Below are 14944 nucleotides of genomic sequence, written 5' to 3' on the forward strand. Positions count from 1 at the left end.
CTCTTTCACTTCTGAGCTTTATAAAAAAAAATCTGGTTGTAACCAGGTTTTAAAATAATAAAAATATAGGTGAATATTACCTGACATGACAAAAAATTTAAAAATTACACTGTTATTATTTACTAAACAAAGAGAAAATGCAGAAGCAGCATGTGAAAAACTGAGCACATGCCATCATTGGGTAGTTCTTGTAGAACCACCTTTAGCAGCAATAATTTGAAGTCATTGTTTATTTTATGACTATTAATTTTTCATTTGTTGTGAAGGATTTACTTTTGTTTTTGTCTTTTTTTTAATCACATTGCTTCAGTTCATTGAGGTTTTTGGGGCATTTTTTATGTTATGCATTGTTCCCACCACAACATTTCAATACGGCTGAGGTTTGGACTCTGGGCCATTGCGACAGCTTGAGTCTTTTCTTTTTAAGATGTAGATTTGTTGCTGTGTTTGTGATCATTGTCCTGTTGCTTGACCCTGTTTGGGTCAAGCTTTAGCTGTTGTACAACATATTTGGCTCTAGAATACTTTGGTATGCAGAGGAGTTTATGGTCGACTCAGTGACTGCAAAACAAGCCCAAATCATCACACCTCCACCACTGTGCTTGACAGTGTTTGGTTTTCTAAAAGCATAATGCTGTGCATTATAGCCGCACATCTCCACTCTGCTCTAATCTGTTCAAAGGACATTTTTCCAGAAGTCTTTCATGGGTCAGATGCAAATTTGGATCTGAACAGTCTGTACTGTCATGAACTTTAACATTGGGCCTCATTTAGCATGTTTATAGAGTCTGAAACAAAAGACTCTCTTAAACGCTCCTTTTGTGAATGATCTTTCTCAGTGTAGATACACCCCTGAATACTTTTACAGAGGTCCTCAACATTTGCTAATGATCAATTAGTCTTTGACTTTTTTGGTATAGGGAGGGTTAAATAGTGAGATACAATTATTTTAAGAACATGAACAGCAGACTCCATGAGGCTATCATGAGGGCCTTAAGTCCTTTAGTAGTACCTGTGCTTGCAGTTACTGTCAGCTGAGCTGAGAGAGTGATGATCTGTGGCCATCACCTCCAAAACCATTTCCTTTTTGGTGGTTATGTTCTTGTTGCGTTTCCAGTGCTCTTGGTGACACTTACATTTGCATCAAAGCAGGTGAAATGCATCCACAATGGTTTATGGTTCCTAACTGGGCAAACTGTTGGAGACTTCCCTTAATTCTGAGAACTGTATCGCAGATAATGGACTCTTAGTTGAATTATCAAAGCACGGTATTTATTTATTTATTTTTTAAATTTTGAGTCAAATTATATTTAGAATAAATATTTTTACAAGAAGAGGTGAAGGACGTTTGAACGTAATACATTATGAATTAAGCATCATAAGAAATGCGCTATGAAAGTACTAAAAGTACTCCAAACAATATAAACAATATAAAAATATCGATTCCTAATGAATTCTTCTGTAAGTGGAAAGAAGTTTGGGTGATCTAACGAAGTAAAAGCTTTCCGTGTGAAATGTGAAGAAGTGTGCATGAGCCTGAAGTGTGTTTTTGAGTTCCTTCTTTCCGCCGCTGCACTGACAAACGCGACAGAGTTGAAGATAAGCAGATATGTGTGTGAGCGCGTGCTGATGCAGGCAGTGAGGGGGTGTAACGTGGTTGGTGTGTCAGGGGCGTGAGTGTCACATGTCAGCGTACACAGACGGCAGTTTGACACCTCCGCTTCTCCGCCAGAGAAAAACAGTCGGCAGCTAAGCGGCTCTGGACCGGCAGGAGACGGACGGCGATGGCGAGCGGTGACAGCCAGGAAACTTTCGAGTCATGGCTCAGTAAGTGAACAAGGAACAGAAAAAGTTTGTGTTGTTGTTGGCGTTCAGCTGCGAGTCTGCAGCGCTAGCGTACTTCTCATTGGCGAGACGGTCCGTGCTAACGTCCCGTGAACGGTCGGCTCGTGACTTCAGTTTGACTCCATCACCGTACACACTTTTTATGCGCGAAACAACGCCCTGTTTTATTTATTTAACTTAAACTACGTTTTGGTATTCTCTAGAAACTCTCAGCTGGAACAGGAAGTTCGCTCGTGCGTGTGCGTGAAAGAGAGCGAGAGAGAGAAGGGGTGTTCGCGTGTCACCTGCAGAAGTGCGCGCGCTGTCACAGGTTTTTTATTTAATAAAAGCAGGCGTGTGACCAAGTAGGTAGCTGGTATTGACTTTAGACCTGTGATGAGAGCAGGTTTTTATAGGTTTTACTGCAATAATTCAGCCCATAATGCATCTCGTACTGTATTCATAGCATTACTTAAAATAAATAAAACAAGAAGACACCCAGACAGGAGAGAGGTAGTGCTGAAGCAGTCAGTTCATAGCATGGTCGTATTGTACTGTATAGTTTTTATTTTTATGATGGCTTTTATCTTTATTTCTTTTGGACTTTTTGTTTAGTTTAGTTTTTAATGGGTTCAATGTTAGTTTTAGTCTTAGTATCATTGTGTGGAGGGCATATATCAGAGTCACTACAGGTGTTTCAATAAAAACACAGAACATTTTGAAACCAGTCGACTTTCAGGCTTGTCCAGAATGTCAATTAAAATGTGCATTAAAGCCTCGTCACCTTATTGGATAAGCTCCTCTGTATATTTCTTGTATTCACTGTACTGTGCAAAAGCCTTGAGCTAACCCTCATTTCTTTATATTTTGCTTCCAAATAGCCCTTCTTGCTTGTAAGTTTTTAAAAGTGGTCCTAAGTGATTGGCTTTAGCTGAATCTATGAATGGAATTTGTAAGAATGGTGCCTTTTGTGCATGAATGATTCATAGGTTAGTGTTAAGTGGCTTCCCACATACGCAAAGGTCAGGTATAGGAACTGGACTGAAAATTAGTGAAGAAGTAGCCAATGTCCAAACTTTGAAAGACCTTCAGAAAGCCTGGAGAACTATTGCTCAACACCACTTTAAAAATAATACGAAGTCTAGTTCCATGACAGCAAAATATAAAGAAGTGATTTTTTTGAATGTGGTTTCAGGCTTTTCTGTAAATTAAAAAAAAAAAAACCCTCCCCCACCCCTGGTTATGTATTTCATCAAAAAAAAAATATTGGATCTAGAAAATTATTAAATACAGTACTTAAAGGAAAATAAAACACCGTTTCATCTTATATGGTGGGGATAGTGCACAAATATGTGTGCTAGCTAGCCTCCACATATTAGAAGCACACTTGGTGCAACATAGGCTTTGTTTCCCCTTTTTGTGCAGATCTTTAATTTTCACTTCCACAGTAAATCATTTTTTCTTCTTCTTCTGTGTTTCACTCTTTCTGTGGTCTGATTTTTTTTTTTTTCAGATCAGGCCACGGACCCAAATAATCAGGAGGACAGATGGGACTGTATTCAGGGTTTCTACGAGCTTGTCAACCAGGAGACTAACGGGTGAGCAGAGTGTTGCTTTCTTCAGTCTTACCTATAATTTAAGCACGTGTAAAACTTGTATACTTTCCCTCTTTACTGTAGTTAGTATGAACTAAAGTTTTGTAAGCAAAGCCACTTGCTTCTAAAAATGACTTCAACACAACTCAGACATTTGGGAAATAGTTGCTTCACATCCATGTTGCCATCACAGTTTGTCAGTTACACCATCGCGCAAGATCAAGAGGGAAGTCTGTGACACCTTTTCCCCTTCGCTCTTCCCGATATGATGCAGCATAAAGTGTAAAGGTACTTTCACGTAAAGGCAGAGTCCTGTTTTATTTTAAGCATTTCAGTGGATTTCTGCTGAGGCGGGCAGAGCGCTGTGTGGAAGCTGTGCAAACACTACGTCTTCAGCTGTTTGCACGACATGTTTGCTCGAAGTTCACTCAGATGATTTGAGATTTTTCTGCCTTTCAGGCCGCAGGTAGCTGTTCGTCTTCTCGCACATAAAATCCAGTCCCCACAGGAGAAAGTGGCTCTGCAGGCTCTCACAGTGAGTAACCAGACTAATGTCACGGCATGTATTTATCTCTCTTGTTTTGTGGTGCTTTTATCTGCAGAGGTTTGAATTTGAATCTGACTTTTTAACACGGACAAGTACTATAATTCTGTATTGATTTATTTCTCCTTCTCAACGGTCATACTCGGCGTTTGTCACAGTATTTTTGTCGACAGAGGCCATTCACAGAAAAACAAATGTGTTTGTTGTAACTCTGTTTGTGGGGGTGGGGTGAATAATATCCGTGACTAATATTTATCACGTGGACGAAGCGACATGAGGCATTTAATCCAAGTTTGAAGCTGCTGTGAGGGCACGCACAGCTTGTAGCCAGTGTTTCGCTATGAGACGCGACTTGGAGAAGCTTCTTGAGGACCATGTGCCTTAGGACATGTGACATTTTAAATGTGGTTAACCACAAATATCAAAGATGAAAATCTCTTCTCTCTGTGCTGTGCTGCGTACGAAAAAATGTTCTTCAGTTTCGAGTGGTTAGGATTGAGTTTTTTTTCTTGTTGTTTCTTTGGTGTTTTCCAGATTCTCGAGGCATGTATGAACAACTGCGGCAAGCGGTTCCACAGCGAGGCTGCCAAGTTTCGCTTTCTCAATGAACTCATCAAAGTCTTAACACCAAAGGTACTGCTTATCAGACACAAAAATGTCAGTGGTAGTTTTTAAGCTGTGAGAACAGTCTGAAAACCTCTACATTTGGTAGTCAGACTTCCACGAAGTAAATTATTTAAGAGTTCAAATGAACTGCAGTGAACTTTTGTGAACGTGGAAAAAAAATAGCCTCCATATATCACAAGGCTCAGTCGAAAGTTCAATAAAAAAAAGCATCAGATGTTGAATTATAGAGATTCATATTATAGGAATGAAAAATGTACTTCAATTAATATGTTTAGACAGTTACTGCAGGGATAGAGTCACAAAAGTCTCCGTGTTCCCAACTGTGCAGCACGTTAGTAAATCTGCTCCAATCTAATCTAAGAATCTGACAGCGTATAGATTTAAAATTAGTCCAACATCCAAAGGTCCACGTTCTAGACTGTGGGACCAGGATATTCTGGAAATTTCTAATGAGCAGCTTTTTCTGCAGTAACACTGACATGTGATTCAATCTTTCCGAGCAGTATTTTGGCTCGTGGACTCCACAGAAAGTCAAAGACAGGGTGACGGAGGTCCTCTACGGCTGGACGCTCTGGCTTAAAGATGAACCTAAGATTCAGGAAGCTTACAGCATGCTCAAGAAACAAGGTGAGGAACAATGCAGATACAAAACATGAAGTCTGTGCTCAGAAGCTCTATCTGAGAATCACTTCATTTACCACTGAGCACGTGATACGTAACAGTTTAATCATTTCTTAGTTGTTCTGTTGTGTTCAACTCTCGATGAACATGGGACGTTTTTTGTTTTTCTTTTGAGTGGGTTTCTTTTTCTGATTCTAGGTATTGTGGAGAAAGATCCCAAACTGCCGGACACGGTTATAATGGCTCCTGCACCACAGAGAACCACAGAGTCTGTTTTTGACCAGGAGGAGAAAGCTAAGGTGAGCATGTGTGTTTGTGTATACTGAGGTGTGCGACTGGTTTCATCCTGCTTACATTTTTTTCTGTGCTTACAGCTGTTGGCCAGATTATTGAAAAGTGGCCGTCCTGAAGACCTGGAAACTGCCAACAGGCTCATTAAAAGCACCATCAAAGAGGTGAGGAGTGCTGCGGTGATCAAAGATGATGATCGTGCTTTTATATCAATTTAATATTGACCTTTTTTTCCCCTGTGTATGTGCTACATTAAGGAGCAAGAGAAGGCTGAGAAAGTGTCAAAGCGTGAGTCTACTCTGCAGGACGTGGAGAGCAGCACTAAGCAGCTCAGAGAGCTGCTGGAACAGCACGCTATCACTGGAACTTCATTACAGCCCAGCGACGACATGAAGGTATGTTACTACGTGAAATACACACTCCGCTTGGGAAGTCCTGCGACTGTTGTGTCTTTATTTGCTTTGCAACTGCAGAACTGTTTTCTTTCTTTTTTTTGTGCAGCGTTGGGTGTGTTTGAGCAAAACATTTGATTGCAAGGACTAGAATTTACTTTTGGTATTAAATGAAATGCACTGTGGTGGTTTGAATCGTATCTGTCCAATAGATTCCAGTTTGTTCATATAAACATTGAGTCTTCCTCACATGCCAAAGTCATTCACAGAGTTCCACAGGGCTCTGTGCTGGGACTGTGGCGTTTTACGTTATACATGCTTCCATACACAATATTATTAGAAAACACTACCCAGTTTTAAAATGGAGACAATCAGTTTGATCTTTCACACTGAGCATTTTCTTTAGCATAAGTAACACCAGACTTTATCCTACGTTTATTTGTAATGATTCCATAACACTCTTCTACATAAAATAAATTATTTTGATGCGTTATATATTGAGTTATTTTACCTTTGCTCTGTTATAAAATAATCTAAATAATTTGTAAAATGAAAAACAAAACGTATAAATTTAGTCTTGAATATTTATTTTAAATCAAAAATCTAACTTATAATTGGGAATTTCTGAAAATAGATTAAAAATTAGTTGATCAGGTTTTGTTAATTGGTGATTTTAAACTGCCCGTAGGTATGAACGTGAGTGCGAAAGATTGTCTGCCTCTCTGTGTTAGCCCTGCAACACACTGCCTTACCCTAAGGCGGGGGTGTCAAACATGAGGCCTGAGTGCCAGAATCGGCCCAGCAAAGACTGGAATCCAGACTCAATGGACGGGTTAGGAAATGTGAAATGGGTTGAAAAGTTTCGACCTTTTAACCGTATTGTCACGAGTGTTAATGCTTTATGTTTTCTGATGAATGCATGCACAGGATACACTGCATACCCTTTGCACACATGGATACACTGTTTCTGTAATTTTACACATTTAACCTTTTTTAATCAGCTCGATGGAGCCTGGGTTACATCGATGTGTCTTTGAGCTTCATTTATCATTACAGATCGTTCTATCCCTGTTTTGGTCATTAGTGTTTTGAGTAACCTGAAGCACTGGAAGCTGAACTCGTGCTTTAATGACCCTCAGCAGTTATATTTGTTAGTAGCTGCTGCGTAACTGCATGTTGATTTGTAGTCCTTGTGGACAGGATGTTTGCTGATTGAAGTCTTGTGATCTTTATTTAGTAAAATCTGTCTGTGATGAAGTCGCTTTTTTCCACCCTTAGTTTATCTCCTTGGATACAACTGATCGGTTTTAAAAACTTCACTCAAGCTGTGATGTTGCGCTGGTAGAGCCAATTTTTCCACTATCACAATGCTGGGAAACGATGTTCTGCTGGTGGAAACTTGAGGCACAGTGTCTGACAGTTGATTTACTTGAACGAGAAATACACCTCAAGAAAATAGGACCTTTTGTACAAAGGTCAAAACCAAGCTTTCTTTTTTAAATGATCCATTTAAAAAAAATAAACATTAAAATTTGTTTTTAAACCTTTGCAGACGCTGTATGAGCGCTGTGACCGGCTGAGGCCCAGCCTCTTTCGACTGGCCAGCGACACAATGGAAGACGACGCTGCTCTGGCGCAGATCCTGGCAGCTAACGATGACTTGACTCTCGTAGTGAACGCTTACAAAGTCCGGGTGGTGGGAGCAGAGTGTAACGGAGAAAGAGCACGAAGTAAAAGTGAAGAAGTGACGAGTAATACGGGTAGGCTTCATTTTGTTCACCTTTTAGTCCTCGTGGAAAAATCTTGTTTGCTAACCTCTTTTCTCTCGTTGGTCCAGCTCCTACGAGTCACAGAGAGGTTAAGAGCTACCACCTCATCGATCTGTCAGCGCTGGACTCTCCGCAGACTCACAGGAAAGCCGATTCCCTGCCTGTATTCGAATCTTCGTCACCCGTCTTCACCTCTTATCTGGAAAAAGCTTTCAGCCCAGAAGCCGACCAGGACTTAAACGAATTAGGTGGGCCTGCTTTTGTTCCTATTTCGGCGTTATTGTCTGTAACACTGACAAATACGCTTCATAATGTAATGACGTCCTGTTGTGTGATTAGATCTGGTCTCAAAGCAAAGGACTCAGGAGAATTCCAAGTCCTATTCTGAGGAACTGATGCAGGTGAGGCTTGAATGGAAGATTTAAACATGAATTTTATTTGGAATATGCGATTTAACATGTTCTTTTACTTTTAGTTAAATGGAGACATTTTTAATGCTGAGCAGAATGGAGGAGGGGGGCTTTTACTGAGAGCCCGTGGATGTGGGGGCAGCAGTGCTACAACTAACGGGACAGACATTTGGTAAGATAGCAAAGAAATTTCTAGCTGTCGCATGCACTTGATCAGAGTTGTAAACAAGTGAACAACCTTTTGTTTTTAAAAATCTGCCTTTTCTCCCGTTAGGTCTCACTCTCAAAGTCAGCAGTTCAAATGGTCGGACAAACCATCAAATGAAGGCACAGGTTCTCCAGTGAAACTAGAGGACTCATGCCCCCCACACCTCCTGAACAACATCTTTGTTCCAATGGAAAGCATCAAATCTAGTAAGTCGTCTGAAGCGAATCATCCAGTGTTTGCCGCGAGTTTTGCAGAGCTGTGAGGAAGTCGTTCCTCAGTATCAGCAGATACTTTGTTTAATTGTTATTTTCGCGTGTATGTTAGGTCAGCTGGAGCCGATCACGTTATACAACCGGGCCGGTTTCCACGTATCTCTTCATTTCGCTAGAGACCCTCCGCCAGGTCATCCAGGTGTCGCCGTGGTCGTCATGTCTGCAGTGAACACATCTGCGCTCGATGTGAGAGACTTCCTGTTTCAAGCTGCTGTTCCAAAGGTAACAAACTCAGACTGCAGGGTGATGTTTTTAAAATGTGGACGGATGCACTTTTGAATCAGGAAAACGTTTGAAAATCTCTTTAGGACGTGTCGACTTCAAACCTCTTTAATCTTGAAACAAAAAAGATACAACAAAGAAAGCAGGCTGGTTCAAATTATGTACTTTTTTCACAGTTTTGCTTAAAAAATGAAATATAATGTTCAAATTAGTGCTAGAATTTCTGAATTTTAAATAGTGACTGGTCAATAAGTCTAGGAAAGTGCTGTATAAATGCCAGTACACATTTTTCTCACTTGCAGATGTTTTTTCTTAAGAAGCAGGCAGACACGGGTGTTATTGATGGAATGTATTATGTTACGCACTTAGCCTTTACCTCACACACAGGTGGGACTGGTAACACCTTTGTGTGTGTCTATTTGATGCCAGGAAGGCTTTGTCTGCGTAAAAGGGAATATTGAACTGTAGCTTCATTGTGGGTCTAAAAATATTACAGCTTTGTATATGTTTAGATGGAGAGGAAGCTAAGTCCTTGGCCTGTGACAGCTGTTACACCAAGCTCTGTGCAGTTAATTGTAACAGCTCAGACTATCAAATCACAACAAAATGTATCTGGCGCCCCCTGCTGGAGTCGGGTTGACAGTTCAAATTTGTGGGGCAGTCCCTGTCAGTGTTTTTCTGTTTGAAACCACTTCATGTGTCTGCCTGCTTCCTATCTGAGTTGGGCACTCAGCTCTTTCTTACTTTAATCACTGTCACACAGACGATGTTAGTGAAACTTCAGCCTGCCTCAGGGACACGCCTACCTCCATACAACCCTGTCCTGCCTCCAGCTGCTGTCTCCCAGGTCCTCCTGTTAGCTAATCCTCAGAGGGTGAGTTATATGCATGTAACTGTTACTGCCTGTCTACCTTGATTAGTTGTCAGCGTCTCTACATGTCAGTTTGTTTGTTTATGCTTGGTTTTGTTGTATATTTCCACAGAGCAGGGTTGTTTTGCTCTTACTATAAATTGTTGGATCCTCAGTAAGATGCTTTACACATTTCCTGTACATGGCAGGAATGGTTAAGAGAGTAAAGCTGTAGATAAACACCATACTCTGTTTTATATTACAACACAACACAAAAAATAATGCTGATAATATTTAAAATATTTGTTCTTTGTCTGAATTTCTCCAAAGAAAGAAATAATTTCTTAAGATGTTCCTTATTTTTCCCTCAGCGTAAAATCCGCCTGCGCTACAAGCTCACACTGATGCACGGAGACCAACATCTGAGCAAAACGGGAGAGATCGACAACTTTCCTGACTGGATGTCTTTGACCGGCCACTGAAAACTTAACAAACTCGGATTTGTACTCTGTGCTGTGTGTGAAATTGACATTTGAAAGAAGATGGCGTGATAGTGAAGCCAGGGAGGAAGAAAAACTCAACCAGAAGATGGAGAGGCTTTCAGGTTTGGACACTTCATGAAGTAACACCAAGCAAGTTTGTATTTGGGAAAATCCTATTATTTTGTGTGCGGGGATTTTTTTTTTTTTTTTTTTTTTTAACAATTTGCTGTGATTAAAAAAAGTAGCAACTGTGATTCAGGCAAAGAAAAATGTTTTACATTATTTAAAAAAAGAGTTGAAAGTCTTACATTGCACATGAAATCCGTTACTTCCAGTTCCTTTATACCTGGTTGGTATTCCAAAGAAACACCAAGCACTGACACTGGAGTCACACTATGGTAAACGGTGGCTGGACACAGCAGTGCAACTAAAAGTATTGTGACCTTGAAATCTTGTTGCCTTTTGAAGATATAGTGTAACTACTCGTCAGTGAGTTGTTGTGATCTGTATTCCAAGCTTGATGAAAACAAAACACGATAAAACGGCAATAAGAGGCGTCAGTCTGCAACTCGATGGGGTACATACAATCTGTTTGTGATCATTTGTGATAATGCAGAGATTCGCTATGAGAAATCACAAATATGTTGCGGTCAGAAATTCACAGAAAGTGCTGAAAGTCAGAGTCTCACAAATAGGAAACAGAAAGTTCCTCCACAAATACTGACGTAGGGCTGTGATTTAACTACAGAATGACATTAACTCTGCTACCTTGCTTTTATTTAGGTACATAACAAGAATACAACCAGTTGGCAACCAGCTGACTTGAGCCCCTTATTGCAAAGAGATATGACGTGAATGTGTTGTGCTCGCTTTGGAGTGACTGCTTTGGACACAGTTTGTCTCCCACATGGTGACCTGTGCACCCGTGTTTATGCTCTGGGTTAGCATTTAGTTGCTGCAACCACTTTCAATCAGTCACTGAATTCTAAAATACTCAGTGCAGTCAACAGGTCAGTGGGATGCACGCACACACAAATAATGAGCAGCAAAGGCAGGAGCTGTTGCTCTGTTTATTGTAAAACCCAAACAGTAGTTATTGTTGCTTTAGCTGTGCCATTAAGAAACTCAAGTACAACAAAATCTGTGGCAAAAATAAAATAATCTATTATTCATTCAGAGGATTTTACAGTTCTTTTACACTTTTGTGTGCATCAGAATATTGTATTTCAAATCTAAGCATGTGATGTAAGGGTGTTCGGATGGGTTCAGCACATCCCCGACTGGACCCGATTCATGTGTCAGATGCTCTGCTGTCATCTTATTTCGCTACCTCGTGCTGTTGTTAAGCCACTGAGGTGCAATCCAGCGTAAGCTGACGTGTTGCTGGTTTCAAGTCTGCATTTGAAAAACTCTTCTGCTTTTCTGACATCAGAACTCTCGAAGCACCTTGAGTTGTTTTTAATATGTATTTATCTTCCAACTAAGATTTCCTTTCCTTACACTTAAAGTGTGTGAGTATAATTATATAATTGTGTTACTGCATTTTGGATCTGCTTGTTTGTGTATCAATGAAAAGATGAAAAAACACAAAGAAATGTAGCAAAGCTGATAAAAATTGTTTACATCTGTAAACACTTTCCCCCAGCAGGACAAAATAACTGATGAATATGTTAAATACACTTTAAAATGAATCAGTTACTACTCTTTGCTGTAGCTTTTTGTAGTGTTTGACTCTTAGTAGCATGCTTCATTTTGTTTCTCTGTGTGAAGTTGTTTCCAGTTTGCTTGTGTTTCATTTTATTTTATTTAGTTTTCTTTAATTACAGACTGTGTGTTGTTTCCTCAGCTTTAACCACTTTATGAACCCCAAAGAAGACATTCAGGCTCAGTTTTACCTGCTTCCTCCTGTGTGACTGTGAAACAGGAAATGCATGTCTGTCATGTGTCAGTATTGAGTTCTTCAATAAATATGGATTCTGTTACAGTTGTGTTCTGGGTTCAGGGATTTCACATCTGCGTCTCTTTTACACATGCAGGGGCTCAATGTGGTATCGTCAAAAGACAATAATATAAACACAAAATGAACAATGGATATTTTGCAGTGTTTTTTAAAAGTTTGTCTCGACATCCTCCAGCTATGAAAGCATGTAGCCTTTACACTGAATTAAAAAAAGAAAAAACGTTTTCACATGTGCTTCATCTCCTTCGTCTAACACGTGTTACTTCATTCTCTTGTATTTGCCGACCTCTACAGCGACGATTAGCTCAGCTGAATACACATAAATGTTTAGTCTTGACCCTCCGTTGCTATGGATTCCACATGCAGCTGGGTTTAAGTCAAATAGAACTGAAAACCTACCTTTTTATATACAGTGGGGCAAAAAAGTATTTAGTCAGCCACCGATTGTGCAAGTTCCCCCACTTAAAATGATGACATAGGTCAGTAATTTGCACCAGAGGTACACTTCAACTGTGAGAGACAGAATGTGAAAAAAAAATCCATGAATTCACATGGTAGGATTTGTAAAGAATTTATTCGTAAATCAGGGTGGAAAATAAGTATTTGGTCACCTCAAACAAGGAAAATCCCTGGCTCTCACAGACCTGTAACGTCTTCTGTAAGAAGCTTTTCTGTCCCCCACTCGTTACCTGTATGAATGGCACCTGTTTGACCTCATCATCTGTATAAAAGACACCTGTCCACAGCCTCAACCAGTCAGACTCCAAACTCCGCCATGGCCAAGACCAAAGAGCTTTCGAAGGACACCAGGAAAAGAATTGTAGACCTGCACCAGACTGGGAAGAGTGAATCTACAATAGGCAAGCAGCTTGGTGTGAAAAAATCAACTGTGGGAGCAATCATCAGAAAATGGAAGACATACAAGACCACTGATAATCTCCCTCGATCTGGGGCTCCACGCAAGATCTCATCCCGTGGGGTCAAAATGATCATGAGAACGGTGAGCAAAGATCCCAGAACCACACGGGGGGACCTGGTGAATGACCTGCAGAGAGCTGGGACCAAAGTAACAAAGGTCACCATCAGTAACACACTACAACGGCAGGGAATCAAATCCCGCAGTGCCAGACGTGTTCCGCTGCTGAAGCCAGTGCATGTCCAGGCCCGTCTGAAGTTTGCCAGAGAGCACATGGATGATACAGCAGAGGATTGGGAGAATGTCATGTGGTCAGATGAAACCAAAGTAGAACTTTTTGGTATAAACTCAACTCGTCGTGTTTGGAGGAAGAAGAATACTGAGTTGCATCCCAAGAACACCATACCTACTGTGAAGCATGGGGGTGGAAACATCATGCTATGGGGCTGTTTTTCTGCCAAGGGGACAGGACGACTGATCCGTGTTAAGGACAGAATGAATGGGGCCAAGTATCGTGAGATTTTGAGCCAAAACCTCCTTCCATCAGTGAGAACTTTGAAGATGAAACGAGGCTGGGTCTTCCAACATGACGATGATCCAAAACACACCGCCCGGGCAACAAAGGAGTGGCTCCGTAAGAAGCATTTGAAAGTCCTGGAGTGGCCTAGCCAGTCTCCAGACCTCAACCCCATAGAAAATCTGTGGCGGGAGTTGAAAGTCCGTGTTGCTCGGCGACAGCCCCAAAACATCACTGCTCTTGAGAAGATCTGCATGGAGGAATGGGCCAAAATACCAGCTACTGTGTGTGCAAACCTGGTAAAGACCTATAGTAAACGTTTGACCTCTGTTATTGCCAACAAAGGTTATGTTACAAAGTATTGAGTTGTATTTTTGTTATTGACCAAATACTTATTTTCCACCCTGATTTACGAATAAATTCTTTACAAATCCTACCATGTGAATTCATGGATTTTTTTTTTTTCACATTCTGTCTCTCACAGTTGAAGTGTACCTCTGGTGCAAATTACTGACCTCTGTCATCATTTTAAGTGGGGGAACTTGCACAATCGGTGGCTGACTAAATACTTTTTTGCCCCACTGTAACTTTTAAAGCTCTTAGACTGCTACATTTATCTTATTTTATAAGTTACGTTCTTCTACAAACAGAAATAAATCAAAGCTCTGCAGACCACTTTATAGTTACTGTTTCACAGTAGGCCTAAAAATGCTAATTTTTTTCTCTCCACTTTGGACTGGTTCTTATATAGCGCTTTTCTACTCATCTGAGCACTCAAAGCGCTTTACACAACTTGTGCATTCACCCATTCACACCCATTCGCACAAGCACATCTCTCTAAGTGCTTTATAGCTAACATTCAGACACATTCATACGCCGATGGATGCATCGGAGAGCAATTTGGGGTTAGTATCTTGCCCAAGGATATTTGGCATGCAGACTAGGCGAAGCCAGGAATCGAACCACCAACCTTCCGATCAGTAGATGACCTGCTCTACCACCTGAGCTACAGTTGTTACTGAAGTAAAACAGTAAAATTATATATATATAAAAAACTTTTTATTTTAGTTCTGTAATAATAAAAAATGCACTAAAAGGAGAATAACTATAATGAAAAGGCAAATTTAAATAACCAGGTAATGATAAATACGCACTGCAGAGTAGTTATGTGAGAAAATAACTACTGGATAGGCTAACTTATAATTAATAGAGCCTGTCATCTTCATTGTGAGGCTTCAAAGTTTGGCAGTTGTGTTTCATAGTAAAGGTTGCTGAGCCCAGGTCTGGTCCATCTTCATGCTACTCTGTGCTGCAGAGAGTGCTGAGATCTGTGCAAGTATCAGAGTGGGAGATCCACTGCTGGATAAACTGTGAACACTGTTTCCAAACATCTTCCATCTGTAAAAATGGCTTCATGTAGTCATTTAGCCTGACAAGCAAAAGG

At 40.5% G+C, this 14944-nt stretch overlaps 1 protein-coding gene across 1 annotated transcript; it reads left to right on the forward strand.

Annotated features, from left to right (window-relative positions):
* Nucleotides 1-1666: 1666 nt before the first annotated feature.
* On the forward strand, nucleotides 1667-12291 carry LOC102791921 (ADP-ribosylation factor-binding protein GGA1-like). The gene is made up of 16 exons (XM_006804344.3): nucleotides 1667-1827; nucleotides 3338-3422; nucleotides 3879-3954; nucleotides 4498-4596; nucleotides 5094-5217; nucleotides 5410-5510; nucleotides 5586-5666; nucleotides 5760-5897; nucleotides 7447-7654; nucleotides 7732-7911; nucleotides 8003-8064; nucleotides 8139-8245; nucleotides 8348-8487; nucleotides 8606-8775; nucleotides 9539-9649; nucleotides 9997-12291. Exons 1-16 carry the CDS (start codon nucleotides 1785-1787, stop codon nucleotides 10105-10107), a joined length of 1836 nt encoding a protein of 611 aa, XP_006804407.2. The 5' UTR covers nucleotides 1667-1784; the 3' UTR covers nucleotides 10108-12291.
* The last annotated feature ends 2653 nt before the right edge of the window (nucleotides 12292-14944 follow it).

Source organism: Neolamprologus brichardi, chromosome 6 (assembly GCF_056152115.1).
Source record: "Neolamprologus brichardi isolate AB-2024 chromosome 6, ASM5615211v1, whole genome shotgun sequence".
Lineage (NCBI taxonomy): Eukaryota > Metazoa > Chordata > Actinopteri > Cichliformes > Cichlidae > Neolamprologus > Neolamprologus brichardi.

Coding starts and splice junctions, on each gene's coding strand:
- LOC102791921 (XM_006804344.3), top strand. CDS start 1,785: ATGGCGAGCGGTGACAGCCAGGAAACTTTCGAGTCATGGCTCA. Junction 1,828..3,337: donor AACTTTCGAGTCATGGCTCA/GTAAGTGAACAA, acceptor TTTTTTTTTCAG/ATCAGGCCACGGACCCAAAT. Junction 8,065..8,138: donor ATTCTGAGGAACTGATGCAG/GTGAGGCTTGAA, acceptor TTTTACTTTTAG/TTAAATGGAGACATTTTTAA.